This window comes from Carcharodon carcharias, chromosome 3 (genome assembly GCF_017639515.1).
Source record: "Carcharodon carcharias isolate sCarCar2 chromosome 3, sCarCar2.pri, whole genome shotgun sequence".
NCBI lineage: Eukaryota > Metazoa > Chordata > Chondrichthyes > Lamniformes > Lamnidae > Carcharodon > Carcharodon carcharias.
Genome location: NC_054469.1, coordinates 102450808 through 102468933, shown reverse-complemented (window position 1 = coordinate 102468933; position 18126 = coordinate 102450808). Strand labels below are relative to the sequence as shown.

Sequence of the window (18126 nt, the reverse complement as noted above, 5' to 3'; positions counted from 1 at the left end):
GGAAGATAGAATGGAAATTGTGGAGGCACTGGCCATTAGTTTCCGATCTTCCTTGAACTCAGGTGTGGGGCCAGAGGTCTGGAGAAGTGCAAATCTTTCACCCTTGTTCAAAAAAGGGTGTAAATATAAGACCAGCAACTACAGGGCAGTTTTTTGAGGATGTAACTAGTAGGGTAGATGAAGGTGAGCCAGTAATGTAGTATACCTGGATTTCCAAAAGGCATTTGAGAAGATGCCACACAGAAGGTTAATAAGCAAGATAAGGGTTCATGGAGTTGGAGTAATATGAATGGATAAAGGATTAGTTAATGGATAGAAAGGAGAGAGTGGGCATAAATGGGGCTTTTTCAAATTGGCAGGCAGTGGAATGTCCGAAGGATCAGCACTAGGGCCTCAATTATTTACATCTATATTAATGACTTAGAGGAAGAGATAGAGAGTAATGTATCAAATTTTGCTGATGATTGCAAGCTACATGGACAAGTGAGCTGTGGGGAGGATAGAGTGGGGCTGCAAAGAGATATGGACAGATTAAGTGAGCGGACAAGAAGATGGGAAGATGGAGTATAACGTAGGGAAGTGTGAAGTTATTCACTTTGGTTGTAAGAATAGAAAACAGAATATTATTTAAAAGGTGCGAAACTTGTAATTGTTAATTTCCAAAGAGACTTGGGTGTGCTTGTGCAAGGAATGCAATAAATTAACATGCAGGTGCAACATGCAATTAGGAAGGCAAATGACATGTTGGCCTTTATTGCAAGGGGATTGGAGTAAAGAATAAAGAAGTCTTGCTACAGTTGTACAGGGTTTTGGCGAGACCACATCTGGAATACTGTGTGCGTTCTTGGTCTCCACATTTAAAAAAAGATACACTTGCATTAGTTTCACTAAATTGGTCCCAGGGTTGAGGGGGTTATCCTATGAGAGGCTGAGCAAATTGGCCTTATATTCTCTGAAGTTTAGAAGAATGATTCTCATTGAAACCTACAAATTCCTGAAGAAGAGGCTTGATAGGGTGGACGCTGAGAGGGTATTTCCACTGGCTGGGGAATCAAAAACACTGGAGGACAGTCTCAGGATAAGGGGCCAATCTTTCAGGACTCAGGTGATGAGAAATTTCTTCACTCAAATGATTGTGAAGCTTTGGAATTCTCTACCCTAAAGGATTGCGGATGGTCCATTGTTGAATACATTTAAGGCTGGGATAGACAGATTATTGGTCTCTCTGGGAATTAAGGGTTATGGGGAGTGGGTGGGAAAATGGAGTCGAAGCCTAAGGTCAGCCATGATCATATTGAATGGTGAAGCAGGCTCGTCAGCCGTATGGTCTACTCCTGCTCCTATTTCTTGTGTTTTTGTGGATCAGTGTTAGGACCCTTGCGCTTCCTGATATACACTAACGACGTAAACTTTTGTGTATGGGGCACAGTTTCAAGTTTGCGGATGATATGAAATTAGGAAGTATTGTGAACTGTGTGGAGGATAGTGTTAAACTTCAAAAGGATATAGACATGGACAGGTTGGTGAAATGAGTGGACAAGTGGCAGATGAAAATGAATGCAGCAAAGTGTGAAGTGATTCATTTTGATAGGAAGAATGCTGAGAGACAGTATAAAATGAAGGGTACAATTCTATAGTGGGTGCAGGAGCAGAGGAACCTGGGTATATGTGCATAAATCATTGAAGGTGGCAGGACAGGTTGAGAGAACGATTAATAAAGCATATGACGTCCTGGGCTTTATCAATAGGGGCATAGAGTACAAAAGCAAGGAAGTTATGTAAACCTGTTCAAGGCACTGGATTGGCCTCAACTGGAGCATTGCATCCAGTCCTAGGCACCACACTTTAGGAAGGATGTGAAGGCATTAGAGATAGTGCAGAAAAGATTCACGAGGATGGTTCCAGGGTTGGAGAACTTCTGTCACATAGAAAGATTTGAGAAGTAGGGACTGCTCACCTTGGAGAAGAGGAGTTTGAGAGGAAATCTGATGGAGGTATTGAAAATCATATGGAGCATAGACAGAGTAGATAGGGAGAAATTGTTTCCATTGGTGGAAAGATCAAGAACCAGAGGGCACAGATTTAAGGTAATTGGTGAGAGAAACAGTGGAGACATGAGGAAAAACTTTTTTTATGCAGCAAATGATCAGGATTTGGAATGCTCTGCCTGAGACTGTGGTAGAGGCAGAGTCAACTGAGGCTTTCAAAAGGGTATTGGATTATAATCCAAAAGGGAAAATTTGCAGCTTCAGGGGGAAAAGGCAGGGGAGTGGCTCTAGGTGAATTGCTCCTTCAGAGGGCCAGCACAGACACTGTGGGTGCTGTGATTCTATGATTCTAGGATTCCATGACAGAGCACAGTATGTCTGTGCAAAAGACAAGGCTTAAACATTTGCAACCATCTTCATACTGAAGTACCAAGTGGATGATCTACCTCAGCCTTGTCCTGAGGTCTCAGCATCATAAAAGCCAAACTTAAGCCAATTTGATTCCATGTGATATCAGGAAACTGCTGAAGGCACTGGATATTGCAAAGGCAATGAGACCTGACAACATCCTGGCTGTAGTACTGAAGACTTGTGCCACAGAACAAGCTGCAACCCTAGCCAAGCTGTTCCAGCACAGGTACAACACAAGCACCGAGCCCACAATGAGAAAAATTCCCAACTATGCCCTGCCAAAAAAAAGCAGAAAAAAGTCCAATCTGCCCAATTACCGCCTAATCAGTCTATTCTCAAGCATCAGCAAACTAATGGAAGGTGTCATCGACAGTCCATTCAGGCAGTACCTACTTAGCAATAACCTGCTCACTGATGCTCAGTTTAGGTTCCGCCTGGGCCACTTGGTTCCTGACCTCATTACAGCCTTGGCCCTAACATAGACAAAAGAGCTAAACTCCAGAGGTGAGGTGAGAGTGACTGCCCTTGACATCAAAGCAACATTTGACCAGGTGTGGCATCAAGGAGATCAAGCAAATCTGGAGTCAGTGGGAATCGGTGGAAAACTCTCCACTGATTGGAGTCAGGCCCTGCACAAAGAAGATGTTTGGAGGTTAGTCTCCTAGGCCCAACCAACTTCAGCTGCTTCATCAATGATCTCCCCTGAGAGGTAGGTATGAAGTTGGCAGTATTGGTAAGTTGAAAGGATGAAGGGCAGTATAAGGATGCTAGGGGTGAATCCTGAGTGCCAGAGTGTGCTGCTGGAAGAGCGATGGGGGTTTGGTGCATTGAGCAGTGTGAGAGACGGGTGGGTGGGGTGGGTGTGAAATGTGATGTGCAGATGCATTCACTCACTTTGACCACCTGAGTGAGATTATGAAACTTTTAGCAAGACTGCTGCCATGTTTGTGGTGCCATGCTCTGAGCATTCACGACTCTTGCCATCTACTCCCATGCCCTTTGGAGAGTTAGCGTGGAGGGTTTCTTGTTGGAAAATCCCCATCCCCATGGTCTGGATCTCTCAACAGAGTGAGTCCAGGGCAGCATCACAGAAATCCGAGAGTCCTTTCCTTCCTTTGCCATTGCTTTTCCCTGAATGGTTAAAGAAAATTATCCAGTAACCTGAAGTGCATTGCTGTAACTTCCCTTTTTTTCATTCATTCATGGGATGTGGGCTTTGCTAGCTGGGCCTGCATTCTAACGTGGACTGTACCTTTGAAAAGGGAAAGCTACAGCAAGTGCTTTCTGAACTACCCGGGAGTGAGCAGAGTGAGGATGCTTGCACTGTAATGGAGACCACGAATATGTGGGAGCCACTTGTGGCCACACCACAATCATGAGGTGTGGAGATGAATTTGGTGTGTTACCCATCCTACTTGTGACTGGTGTGGGCAATGCTGTGAATTATAGCTCCTACGCCCAAATATCAGGGCAAATGAATTTTGCGTCCTGTGAATTGCCACAGCTGTTGACATCGGTCAAAGGTTCTACCAGAATTGGGTGGTCACAAGAAGTGCAGCCCCTCCTGGTGGCCATATGGTTCATGAGAGGATTGTGACACCTATTTGAAAACCTGTTATTTCTGCCTGACAGGCCACTCAATTTTATGACTGCCTGTGTAAAGCAGGCTGTTGTGCCTGTAGCAGTGGATCAAGACAGAAGTGATTTAAATGCTGAAATTGTAAACATGAAACATTAATTTGGCATTTCTGCAGCTATTTATGTTTGTAGATATCGCACAGCTCTCAAGGGGGTCTTTAACCAGCTCGGCTATAGTCTCCAGGGCCACCAAGAAAATTTAATTGCAGCCTTTGGGCAATCTACAGCATGTTGTTCCCCACGGAGATTCCAATGTTTACCTTTTTAATTGCTACTTCCTCCATCACCACCAAAGAACCCCCCACCAAACCCCCCAGCCCCCCACCCCCCCAACATTATGTCACCACAGATCTTCGGGATCTCTTACCATCTACCCAAAACAAGCTGGCTCTTCGTTGTTGCGTTTCACCCAGGAGGACTTCCAAGCCAGAACTGGACAAACTGGCAGCTTGATTCATGCCTGCCACTCGTGCTGCTATGCTTGTAATCCTGCTGGAAACTCTTGACCAATTGCTGCTGTTGCCACTTTAAGCAGGTTCAGAATTTATATTCTTTGAATGTGGACTTCACACTCCTTAATGATGTTTCAAGGATGTGCTCTCATGCAGATCATTGATCTATGCAAGAGGCACCCACCTGCTGGTGTATAGCAAGAAGAAGTACTGTTAAGGCTGTTACCTCTTAGCATGTTAGCACATTACCTCACAATTGACTTCTTCAGAGGACGGAAGACATAGGTAGTGTATAGGAGCAGGCAGTGGGCAAAGGGTTACCTCATGGCACAGCACAAAGTAGCTCAGTGCCAAAACTGTCTAATGAAACTATGCTGAGCAACATTAGGCCAAGACAGCACTGATGCCCCCCACTAAAGCATTACTCAGGGTTATGAGAATAGGCAATAGAAGATACCCTATACCCAAATGAGGGACAAGTATCGGGAAAGTAAATATTGAAGCACTTATGCAGGGTACTGGAGTAAGGGAATAAACTGGTTATACCTTCTTGCAAATATAGTATGTGAGTTATGGGCACAATTTTCCTCCACTGAAAGAATTGAAATTGAAGGTTGACTTCTTATGTCATAAAAACAATCTTTCATTTTAATTTTAATTTTAAATGTGTTATATTAATAAAAAAAAACCTGCTGTCAATAAGGTATGATTAATATCTCTATGAGGCTAACTATAACTCACCTACAAGTTAGTCACTTGTGAATTGTCCTTTCAGCCTCACTTGTAAGATGTAATCATTATTGCTGCAATGACACATCCTGTAACAGTATGCTATTGCATGGCCAGCTCAAGTACACTAACAGAATAGGTATCTTGGCTGGGATTTTCCATTTTCCATTGTAACTTCCATCCATCCCACATGTTCACTGCTGATGTTAGAAGATTTTCTGTAATATACGCATTTTTGGATGGAGCAGGAGTTCTTTCTGCCAGTAATTGAATGTTTGTGCCGGGAAGGGCAGAAAGCTTTGTGCTGCTACAGGAATTAAATTCCAGCAGCAATTTAAAGAACCAGGCAGTGGTTTTATTACTGGACTAGTATTCTAGAGACGCAGGGTAATACTCTGTGGACCTGGGTTCAAATCCCATCATGGCAGATAGTGAAATTTGAATTCAATAAAAGTCCAGAATTCAAAGTCTGATGATGACCATGGAATCATTGTTGATTGTTGTTAAAAACCCATCTGGTCACTAATGTCCCTTTAGGAAATTTAATGTGGCAATTGGGGACGGACAATAAGTGTTAGCCTAGCTAGCGATGCCCACATCCCAGGAATGAATTTTAAAAAAAATGTATGTGAGGGTGAAGTGGTGTACCTGGATGTTAGGCATGAATCCTGAGTAATGGAGTTGTGATGCTTTGAGCACCATGAGAAGCTAGTATTGTAGTGAGTAGGAAATATCATATGAAGATGTATCCACTTGCATGAGGTCTAGCAGCACTGCTGATCCTTTCTAGCCAGTTGTTCCCTCTCCCTTGTGAGGTTTCCTTGAGGTCCTCCTGACCTCCACCGCTAATACCTCTAGTGCCACTCTCTCTCCCTTCCCTGGTGTTCCATTTTGCATATTTTAAATTCCACAATATTATTTCAAAACATCTTCCCATTAAGATGGACAGCCTGACCTTAAGAGCAGGCTAACTACACCACATGCTTTCAACACAATGCCGTTCAGCCTCCTGCTGAATGCTGAGGATGCCAGCAATGAAGAACCCACTCACCCCACCATGTAAATCATGTAAATGAGGTTAGAGCAGTAAGTTTGCCCACTGCCTACCTCCAAAAGAACTGGAGCAGACTGATTGTGAATTGAAATCCTCATGCGCAAAAAAGAGAGCAAATTTTTATCCCATTGCGTCCAGAGTGCTTTTGAGCTGCTTCAGCTTCATAAATAGATAAGCCCACTCTTTGCATAAATTTTGAAGCATGCACAATGCCTCACCATTGAAATACAGTGAATGTTGTGAAGTTGTTGCATTTGCGCATTAGACATGAAGTTATCTAGCCACAGAAAGTTAAATCTTGTCATTAGTAGTGCAAGTACCCTTTTAACAACATAATTGTTAATTACTGCTAATCAATTTCATGCTGAAAATTAACCAGAACAAGTGTGTCTTATTCTAACAATGGCTGGAGCTTTCAAAGTGGTAAATTTAAAGAATTAAAAAGTAAAACATTTTTAATTTGTCTCTTTTTTCACTCTCTCTTTATTTCTCTTTCTGTACCTGATTTGACAATGAAATTCAGATTTACACTTCCTTCTCAGTCCTTCCTCTGATTATTTTTCAATCCTTTAATCTGATGGATTCAGGAGATACACCAGTTACTTGCCCTGTTTTCCTTGCTGTGCTGTTATCAACTTAGTGGGCAAAAATGTTTCGAGTTGAAAGATGCAGGGGCAAATCTAACAAATGGCAGACATTGTTAGATGCTGTGCTGCAGCAAAGTCTGGTCCAACATCTTTCATCAATGATGCAATTCACTCTGCTCTTGGGGAGGAAAGAGAATACTGCAATTAGGGGGCCTGTGGGCATGCAATGTACTGTGAATAAATCTGAGTTTTTCTCTACTCAGATTCAGCTTTTTCCAATTATGCACTTTACAACTAGATGAATAAACATTTTGAATCTTATACTGGTTAAGTGGATTGTTAGCTACTGAATAGCATTCAAGGAACATCATTGCGGGTGTACCTTTTTTGATTGATATTTTAATTTTTTTTTTACATATGATTTGCATGGTACAACATTTTTCCTGTATTTTTTTGCACTTTAGCAACATTAAGAAAAACCTGGCCACATGTTTTGGGGAAAAGAATAATATCACTCACAATCTCTCTATTTATAAAATAATAAGATTTTGTGTGTAGTGAACATCCTGACTATAGTGAATGAAGGGTCTTTCATGAATGTCCACCAACCTGTCTTTGAATATTCACCAATTTTCTCCTTCCTAATGTATGTTTTTCTCTTCACTAACTGATTACTTTCTACTTTTGTTATTTGTAGTAATAATAAAAAAGCCCCTTTCATTCCAATTTAGTTACATCCTGATCACTTTATACCAAAAAAACCTGACAAATACAGAATTAAAATCCTCTGAGATCATCTATCATGACAGTTCTTCACCCACCCCATTATTAAACTAAAACATGATCACATAATTCATACACAAAATGTTCCATTGACAAAAACAGTAAAACCTTCTTCATAAACTTTCCAGCCCTACTTTCACTTCAACACATCTCTTTACACCCACACAAAACTCCAGGTATTCCCAGCCCAGTTAGTAACCATCACTACACTGACTTGGTACCCACTTGTGATGTGCCCAATCCAACTCAGGTCAGACATTCTCAGACTTGATGTGAAAACTAGATCCACATTTGTGCATGCAGCAGACCAAAAACATGCACTTACTGATGACTCGGTTCTCTGCTGCTCTCTGGTGCTGCCACCAACTGTTCTCTGCTTTATCACTCACCACTTAGTGCTGACTCCAGCTACTTTCCACTCTCCTGCAGCTCCCATCTTGGCCCCCCCAGCTGTGACTCTGTTCTAAGATATTGTTGAAAGAAAACAGCACTTGCAGCTCATTGAAAGCAAAGCATGCAGTTGGAGAAGGTTGCCAAGGTAACAGTGAGCACTGGGAGAAATGAAAGTGGCAGTGTGAAATGTAGAAAGGAACAGTATTATGGACTGAAGAAGAATAGCTGAGAGAGAAATCAGATAAAAATGGTGAGTAACAGAAACAGCAAAGGGGCAATAAAGAAAAATAGAGTGTAATGACAAAGCACTAGACCCCCTTGACACCAAGCACCTCTGAGATGACAAATAAGTTCCAAACATTGGTGAGATCTCCCCATTCCCCAAATGGTTGCTGTCTGGATAGGAAAGACTGACCAAAAGAAGCACCCGTTTTGTCTACACCTTTCAGCATAAAGCACCCCCTGCCCATCCGTAGAGTACTCCCAAGCTCAACATACATGCCAAAAGACAACTGAAAGACCTTAACGAGAAAGGAAGCAGTGATGCCAACTCATCACAGATTAAATAGACACTATCCTCCATGCCCCAGATAAACTGGAGCAATGACACACAATATATAATTAATAATTTTAAATATTAGAAATATCCTTTGTCACTAACACAACAGGACTAACAATAAGCTAAAAGGTAAGACAGAATAATATTTTTGAGTGTCTGTTCTACTTGCCCATGGATCTACAAAGCACAAAAAATGGCTACAAAGATCTCCCTGTTTGAGTGAAGGTTTTGTATGTCTTGGCAAAATTTCAATTATCAAGCAATAACCATTAATGAGACTAAGACACATTTAGCGGCAAAGTTAGCGCTCTTGCCTCACAGCTCTAGGACCTGGGTTTGAACTTGACCTTGGGTGTCTGTCTGTGTGGAGTTTGCATGTTCTCTCTATGTCTGTGTGGGTTTCTGCTGGGTGCCCTGGTTTCCTCCCACCATTCAAAGATGCACTGGTTAGGTGGTTTGGCTATGATAAATTGCCCCTTAGTGTGTGTGTGTGAGTTTGTGCCCTGTGATGGACTGGCATCCCATCCTGCGTGTACCCCACCTAGTGCCCATTGCCTGTCAACTTAGGCTCGCACTCCCGGCGATCCTGAATTGGATGAAGCAATTCTGGAAAAGTGAATGAGACTAAGACACCAAAGAGTGGATACAAAGCTCGGACAGAAAGCTAAATCTGAGTTAGGTGGTTAGTGTTTTTCTAACAGGACAGGCAAGCTGCACTTATTCATATGTTTTCCATCACAGTCAAGTAATATGCAAAAAGGGTAGATATTTATATAAAACATACAAATATTATTGGAAACAATTCAAAGGAAAACATTTGTTTTGTGGAAAATTTGTAATTAAAATTAATTATAGGGCAAAAGTTAAAAGTTAAAATATCCATCAAAAATGAAAATAATTGTTTGCAATGTTCCATATGCTGCTGTTTACTGTATCATTGGCATTCCATGTGGTGGTGAGTATTTTACAATTAAATATCTCAAAGTGTTTTAAATTAATAACATATGAGATGTGAGAAAACACTGATCAAATAATCCTCATTAAGAAGATATTTCATAATTACACTGTAGAGTTCAGGTTGACATTATTAGAAGTAAATAGCCCCATGATGTTATAGTTCAATTTAAATTTAAAAGATAGACCTATCAGTAATCTTGAAAAAGGAAGACCTAAACCAAATGAAATATTCTATTTGTTCTGATCAAGGAACATAATCATACTTTTAAATGAAACTCTCTTTCCCATTATGTAGCAAAGACCATACTGAAATAATAAAAAAAATCTGATCTAATATAGACAGATTTGTATGTTGCATAATCATTCAGCTATGCAACAGCTCCACAGAAATGCTGGTGGTTATTTTGACTGAAATGAATATGTTTTTTCAGTATCAAAACCATTTTCATGTTTTGACTTATAAAATCAAACTTTAGCATACTACCATAACAATACTACATTAGAATTTGTGGCTGTGCCATCATTTGCTGGCTGTTTGTTTTTATGTTAAGACACTGGGAACACAGGCTTACACCTGTGACGACCTAAAAGGCACATTTCCACTATCCATTGGGACATCAGGGAAAGAAAGCTGGCTACTGTCATAAATCCTAGCTGTCACATTGGATCTCTTTCATATAACTTTTTTGCAGCTGATCTTGAGCAGTCTTGGTGAAGGCCCAGTACCATGAATTGAACCCATTGTCTCAACCAGGAGAAAGGGCACACTGTGGTCAGACACAAGAAGGGGAAATAATTGATAAAAAGAGGGTAAAATAAGAAATTCCCCATTACATTCATTGACTTAGAATAAAAACTAAAATATAAATGAAATCAACATTTGAAAAAGATACAACATACCATGGTTAGAATTGGATATAATATGAATTATGTGCACAAGAAGCATTTCAAAGAGAATCTTCCAAAGCCAAGTGTGTTCTGATAAAATGTTATTCAATTTAATATTTTAATTTACATTTCTGTCTATGTACAATGTACTGAACATTTGAAAACACACAAGTTAACACAATAAAACACTGTTGAATGCTAAAGGAGCACAGAGATGGTTTGTGAATACACTCTGTTGTCAAAAGCAAGGCACTGCCCCTTTAACAGCTAGGGTTCCTGAATTCAGCCTGCAGAGTTACTCTGAGCAACTGGCAATTGTCGCAATAAATACAGGCAAAGCCATTACAATAACATGCATATAATCTTTATACAAATAAAGACATTATGCAACAAAAGTATTTCTGTATTAGAATATGGCATCAACAGTATAAACATCATACAAAAACTTTTACGAACACGGAATGTTTAATGCAGCTGACTGCATCCCTTCTAGCACCTACATTCTTACAACTACAGTATTCAGTAAGACCTGCTGGGTTTGTAAAACAGTCTGGTGGATTAACCAATTCTGACTCAGAAGATCTTGCCTTTGCTGTACTTCAATATCCTTACGTCCAAGCTCTGTGATCATCCTTAAAACACTGCATAAAGTTTTTTTAAAAATTAAAATGTGTTTTTTTTCTATATATTTTTCTCTTTCTAAGCAACGTGTAAGTGCTCTTCTGGTTCACAAAGTGTCCCCACGTCATATGTATATTTATCAGTACAAATATCACTATAATTCAAGTTCAGGTAACTTTGTCAGTAAAGTTAGTGCCAACAATTCCTGTATTTCATCAAATTCTTTTAGTATTACAATAAATTAGAGTTTGAAAAAACAAAACCAACAAAAAAATCTTGAAATTGTAGCACTTTCAAAAAATTGCACTTGAACGTTTGAGCCAACAGCCTTTTATCGTTGCATTCTAAAATCAGAATTTTTCATCAAAGATGCCTTCTTGCACCACCACTTGCTGTACATATGACACATCAGGAGCTATACTAAAGGCATCAATCACAACAAAAAGCGTACTACCTTTGTGACAACTTTGTTGTTGACATTTTTAAAAAGTTTCCTATCACCCAAGAACGTCAGGACGACATGTTACAGACTGAAAATAGTCAGATAATCATTTCTACCATGACAGGTTTCGTTCCCAAGGTGCCACGTTAGCATTCCCAAAAGCAGCAAGCAGATAGTTTTTTTTAAGTATAGGATCCTGCAGAGTGAAGCGCCAGGAAAAGTCCTTGGACGTGGGCAGTTCGGGCTGCTTTCTAGGGGAGAGAAGCCACAGCACCAGCTGTTGTTTTTGTCACAATCCACTTGGCTACTGAAGTGTGCACTAGCCAAGAAGAAAGAGGTAAGTCGTCTCAGAAAGGCAGTGTGTCCAGAAATAGCTTGTCGATAATGGCTGGGGGCGGCACCAGGTCCTCTAGTTTTAGGTAGAAGATGCGCTGGAGCCCCTGTGTACAGAGAGCACGCAACTGAGGTATGACGCCCAGCACCTTGGACAATGGCTGCCCTTTGTTTTCCCCAGTACTGCTGAATGACATGTGTTCTTTCAGGCAGCTGACGATTCGTGATTGCAACTCTTCCACTCTCTTTGGTTCTTTTAACCCATGGCGATCTGCAGAGACATGATAAGCAATATTAACAATCTACTCTAATATTGTATACACAAAAAAACAATACATTTCTTTGCTTTTTGCTGACCCATCAATGCACTTTTCAAACATGGCCAGCCTAATTATAAAATTTTACTGATGCGATGGGTTAGCTCATTGTCATTTTATCTTTGGAATCTTGATTTACATTCCAGTTCAAGCTCATGGGATGAAAGTTTCCTCTTATAGGCAGCTGTGAAGCTGTATTTGGCTAGTAGTTGACACCAAGCTAAGTGGGAAGGTAAGCTGCGGGGAGGACAGAGTGAGGCTGAAGAGAGATATAGACAGGTTAAGTGAGTGAGCAACAAGATGGCAGATGGAGTATAATGTAGGGAAGGGTGAAGTTATTCATTTTCGCCACGAGAATAGAAAAGCAGATTATTATTTCAAAGATGAGAAACTTGTAACAGTTGATGTTCAAAGAGACTTGTGTGTGCTTGTACAAGGAATGCATTAGTATGCTGGTGCAGCAAGCGATTAGGAAGGCAAATGGCAAGTTGACCTTTATTGCAAGGGGATTGGAGTACAAGAATAAAGAAGCCTTGCTACAGTTGTACAGAGTTTTGGTGAGACTGCATCTGGAATATTGTGTACAGTCTTGGTCTCCACATTTAAGAAAGGATATACTTGCATTGAGGTGGTACACAAAGGTTCACTAGATTGGTCCCTGGGATGAGGGGGTTGTCCTATGATGAGAGGCTAAGTAAATTGGGCTTATATTCTCTGGAGTTTAGAAGAATGAGAGGTGATCTCATTGAAATGTACAAAATTCTGAGGGGGTTTGATAGGATAGACACTGAGAGATTGTTTTTGCTGGTTGGGCTAAAACACATGGGCACAGTCTCAGGATAAAGAGCCAATCATTTAGGACTGAGATGAGGAGAAATTTCTTCATTCACACAGTTGTGAATCTTTGGAATTCTCTACCCTAGAGGTTCTGGATGCTCCATTTTTGAATACATTTATTTAGGGCTGGATAGACAGCTTTTTGGTCTCTCAAAGAATTAAGGGATATGGGGAGTGGACGGGAAAATGGAGTTGAAGCACAAGATCAGCTATGATCATATTGAATGACAGAGCAGGCACAATGGGATATATGGTCTACTCTTGCTCCTATTTCTTATGTTCTTATCTTCAGTCTCACTCAAAGAACTCATAAAAATGATTAGTAGAGGATAGCTGGTGCTATTCTGGAGACTAATGCACACATTGGAGCAGAGTAAAGGCACTTTATTCTGAATGGGCCTCTGATAATACCTTATCTAGGAACATTTGATACCAATGCTGGGTGTCCAGGGTGCAAAGTTGTTCACTTCCTAATCTACATGAGCACATAGATTCATCACATGAACATTAAAAATCCCACATAGGGTGAGTACTTCATGCCAACAACTTTACTTCTGTTATCATCCTTTTTGGTCCCACTTTAGCCTTCACTTTTCTTGTGGTAAATTATATCAACATTTCTCATTCAGATTTTTTCCCCCATTTCAACTCTGTGTAATTGCAGGTTCTGGTCACTGGGTGCCACTGTACTTCTGAATTCGGCGTCTACTCTTCACCATCTTGTTTTTCTTTTATGCAAAGTGGGGTCAGATAGATAATTATGTTTCTGCTGCCCTAGTTGATTAGAGTTATAAACCTAAAAATTAGTTCTTGCTTTAAAGCTTTTGGCAGCTTAGGAAATGGGGATTGGGTTAGTGGTGTGGGGGCAATGCTGACAGGGATGGTATGAGGCAGAAGCAATGGTGGGGAGGGAGGCAATGGGGGGTAGAAATGTAACCCAGAAACAATAGGGAATGGAGGATGGAAGGAGAGTGGAGGTTAGAACATCTCAGGGTAACAACAAGGGATGCAGCATGGGAAGCAGGGAAGGGCCAAGTTAGTCAGAATTCCACCATTTTCACACTGCTCCCCAGTACCACTGGAAAATACGGCCTCTTTCCTTCAGTAATTCACCCCTTCATCACACCATCCATCACTGCACACAAAAGAAAAGAGAAAAATTGGCAGAAGGTAACACAGACAACAGAAAACACTGAGAAGAGGAGACAGAGTGAAAGCTGAACTGAAAGACACAAAGAGCCAGAGGGCAAGTCTGAGACACAAGAAGAAGCACGAGAAGATATTAAATGAGGGTGCAATTTCCTATAAGCATTGCCACAGGAAATCCATTAGTAACAACTTAAAAAGCACTAAATTACAAAATCTTGGACTAAAATTTTAGTGTTGGATGGAATTAAAAGAATAAAAGTCCATCTTTAGAAATTTTTTAAATCCAAAATTTAATTAAAAGAAAATTTAGGACTGAGCTTTATGATGGTAACTTGGGGTTTGCTGCAATTGAAAACAAACAACCCTTTATCAAAGCAGAAAAATCAAGTTATCTTTCCCTTCCTGATGAGTTCTATAGAATTTTTTTTTGTTGAGAAAATTCAGGAAGATTTAGGAAAGGGTAAATTCAAAAGCAGTAAGGGAAATGTCAAGGACGTAGAGGAGACTAACTATTTGGGTAAAAGTAAGTAAAGCGAATCAGGAAGAGAGACAGGAATCTTAAAGACAATAAGAAAATTCGCGACTAAGGTGATATCAGGGAAAAATAGAAAAAAGTTAAAACGAAAGGCATTATCTCTGTGCAGAACATTGCAACAAAATAGATGAATTAATACCACAGATAGAAATAAGTTATGTTTGATCTAATAGATATTACAGACTTGCAATGCAGGATGATCAAGGTTGGGAATTAAATATTCCAGAACACTTGACCTTTAGAAGAGATTGACAAAATGAAAAAGAAGCAATGTGGGGGGTTGCTTTGATAATAAAGGATGGGATAAAGATAAAGAGAGAAATGATTTTAGCTCAGAAAAATCAAGATGTATAATCACTTTGGGTTGAGCTAAGAAACTAAAAGGGGCAGAAAACACTGGTGGGACTAGTTAATAGATCCACTAACAGTACTTGTAGTGTTGGCCAAAGAATACATCAGGAAATTAGAGGTATATTTAACAAGGTAGTCATTATGGGGACTTTAATCTTCATATAGAGTGGGAAAACAAAATTTTCAATAATAATGTGGGGTCGAAATCATGGAATGTATTCAAGATAGTTTTCTAGTTCAGTATATGTCAAGGTTCCAACTAGGAAACAGGCTATTTTCAATCTAATATTGTGCATGGGACAGGATTAATTAATAACCTTGTAGTAAAGGCGGCTCCCGGGAAGAGTGATCATAATACAGTGAATTTTATGTTGAATTTGAGAGTGATTTAGTTAAGTTGAATTTAGGGTCTTAAGTCTGCACAAATCAAACTAAATAGATATGAGGGCGTCCAACTATGCTAACAAGTATTCAACGAAAGGCGAGGCATGTAATGTTGCCAAAAAGGGTAGTAAGCCTAAGGATTGGGAACATTTTAGAATCCAACAAAGGATGACCAAGGAGTTGATTAAGAGAGAGAAAGCAGAATGAGAGTAAATGATCAAAAGGCATAGGGCAGAATTTCACCCATGTTGGGCAGGCAGCAGTGATCAGGAAGCCAACCATTGCCCGCAATTTTACGCTGATGGGCCAATTAAGGCCTGCCCAGCATGAAATGCAAGCAGCAGTGCTCAGCGCTGCCTGTGCAGGTGGGGGGGAGTGTGAGTGGGGTGAGTACGAACTTCGTGTATGCGTGCAAATTCATGCTTCATAATTTCCCTAGGCAAAGAGCTGCCTCAGGGAGATGAAGAGGTATATAAAAAAATAAAGAAAATAAAAATGTAATGAAACTTGTCCCCTCATGTGACTCTGTCACAAGAGCAGGGACATGTTATTAATTAAGTTTTAAATTTTTAACTGCTTTAGGAAACTTCATTCTGCCCATGGGTGAGGTTTCCTAAAAAGTGCAATGGCAGCTTGGCCTTTTTGCTTGGACGGGCAGCAAAAAATTCAAGTTAATTGATAATTTAATGGCCTAAATAGGCCTTTTAATTGTCGGTGAGCGTGCTGCTGACTCCAGCGAGCGTCCGCTGTCCAAAATATTACGTGAGTGCGCGATTACGTCAGGACGCTTACCTGACTTCATTGTGCGTCATTTTAGACTTGGTCGGGTCGGGCGCACACCCATCCGCCGAGCTAAAAATTTTGCCCATAAAAACAGGTTGCAAAAGCTTCTATAAGAACAGAATCAGTAAAAGTAAACTCCCATCCTTTAGAGGCCAAGAAATGAGAAATTATAATGATGAAATAAGGAAATAACAGAGGCATTAAACAAATATTCTGTATTTGTTTTCAAGGTAGAAGGCATAGAAAACTTTCCAGGAATAATGGGGAGCTAAGGATCGCACGAGAATGAGTGAAAAACAGTATTGGACAACTCAATGACAAATCTCCTGAATTTGATGGCCTACATCCTAGAGTTTTAAAAGAGGCACATACAGAGATGGTGGATGTATGGCTTTTGATCTGCTAGAATTCCTTAGATTCTCTAAACCTCCATGGGGATTGGGAGGTGGCAAACATAATCCTGCCATTCCAAAAAGGAGGGGTGGAAAACAAGGAACCATAGGCCAGTATGCCTTACATCAGCAAACTCTAGGCTCTATTCTTAGGAACGTGATCTAACAGGGCACTTAGAAAATCAGAATTTGAATGAACAGAGTGAGTATGGATTTATGAAAGGGAAATCATATTTGACAAATCTGTTAGAGCTTTTTGAGATTGTAACTGGCAGGGTAGATAAAGGGGAACCAGTAGATGTAGTGTATCTTAATTTTCAAACAATATTTGGTAAGGTGCCATACAAGAGGTTATTACATAAAATTAGGACTCATGGGATTGGGAGTAATGTTTTAGCATTGAGAATGGGTTAGGAACAGGAAGTAGGAATTGAAGGTTCATTTTCAGTTTGGCAGGCTGTAACTTGTGGGGTACCACAAGGAGAGTCTCACCTATTTAAAACTGAGATTAATGACTTGATAAAGGGACTAAATGTAATGTGTCCAGGTTTGCTGACAGTATAAAATTAGGTGGGAAAGTAAGTTGTCAGGAGAAATCAAGGAGGTTTAAAAAGAATATAGAGAAGTTAAGTGAGTGGACGAGAATGTGACAGGTAGAATATAACATGTAAAAGTTGAAGTTTTCTATTTTTCATATCAAAATGGATAAGCAGAATATTTTTTAATTGTTGAGAGACTGGGAAATGTTATTCAGAGGGACCTGGATGTCCTTATACACGAATCACAGGAAGTTAACATGCAGGTACAGCAAGCACTTGGAAAGCAAATGTTAGCCTTTTTTTAAACAAAAGGACTGGGGCACGGGAACATCACTATTTTGCAAGTTCTCCTACAAGCCATACCATCCTGACTTGGAAATATATCGTTGTTCATTCACTGTTGCTGGGTCAAAAACCTGGCACTCCCGCCCAAACAGCACTGTGGGAGTACTTGCACCTTAAGGATTGCAGTGATTCAAGAAGGTGGCTCGCTATCAGTTAGGGATGAGCAATAAATGCTGGCCTTGCCAATGTTGTTCACATCCCATGAACAAATGAAAAAGGAGTAAAGAAGTCTAACTGCAATTACATATGACCTTGGTGAAACCACACATGAAGGTCTCCTTACCCAAGGAAGAATGGAGCACAATGATGAATCACCAGAGCACATGAAAGTGCGAGAAACAAACATCGAGAGAATTGGAGAAAGTGACATAGTAATGGAGGAGGAGACGGGAGAGTAAGTATAAAGATAAACGTTTAATTTATCTTACTTCTAACATAAAGAGAATCTGAGAGCTTGGAAAAAACGGACTACGTACAGAAAAAGTATATGCAAGGAGTTTAGTGAATGAGGCAAATGAGCCGAGGGTACAGAAGGAGTTTATAGAAGCATAGAAAGGCTACGGTGCAGAAAGAGGCCATTCAGCCTATCGTGTCTGCGCCAGCCATGAAAGAGAAAATAAAAGCCTTTCTTGTCTACTCTATCTAGGTCTCTCATAATT

At 40.3% G+C, this 18126-nt stretch overlaps 1 protein-coding gene across 2 annotated transcripts in view; it reads right to left on the bottom strand.

Annotated features, from left to right (window-relative positions):
- Positions 1-10527: 10527 nt before the first annotated feature.
- nr4a3 (nuclear receptor subfamily 4, group A, member 3) overlaps positions 10528-18126 on the bottom strand; it is a 32627-nt gene continuing 25028 nt past the window's right edge. For both annotated transcript variants that reach the window (XM_041184519.1, XM_041184518.1), the window contains exon 8: positions 10528-12106. In XM_041184519.1, coding sequence (XP_041040453.1) covers positions 11850-12106 — 257 coding nt within the window. In that variant the 3' untranslated portion in view covers positions 10528-11849. The remainder of the gene's footprint in view (positions 12107-18126) is intronic.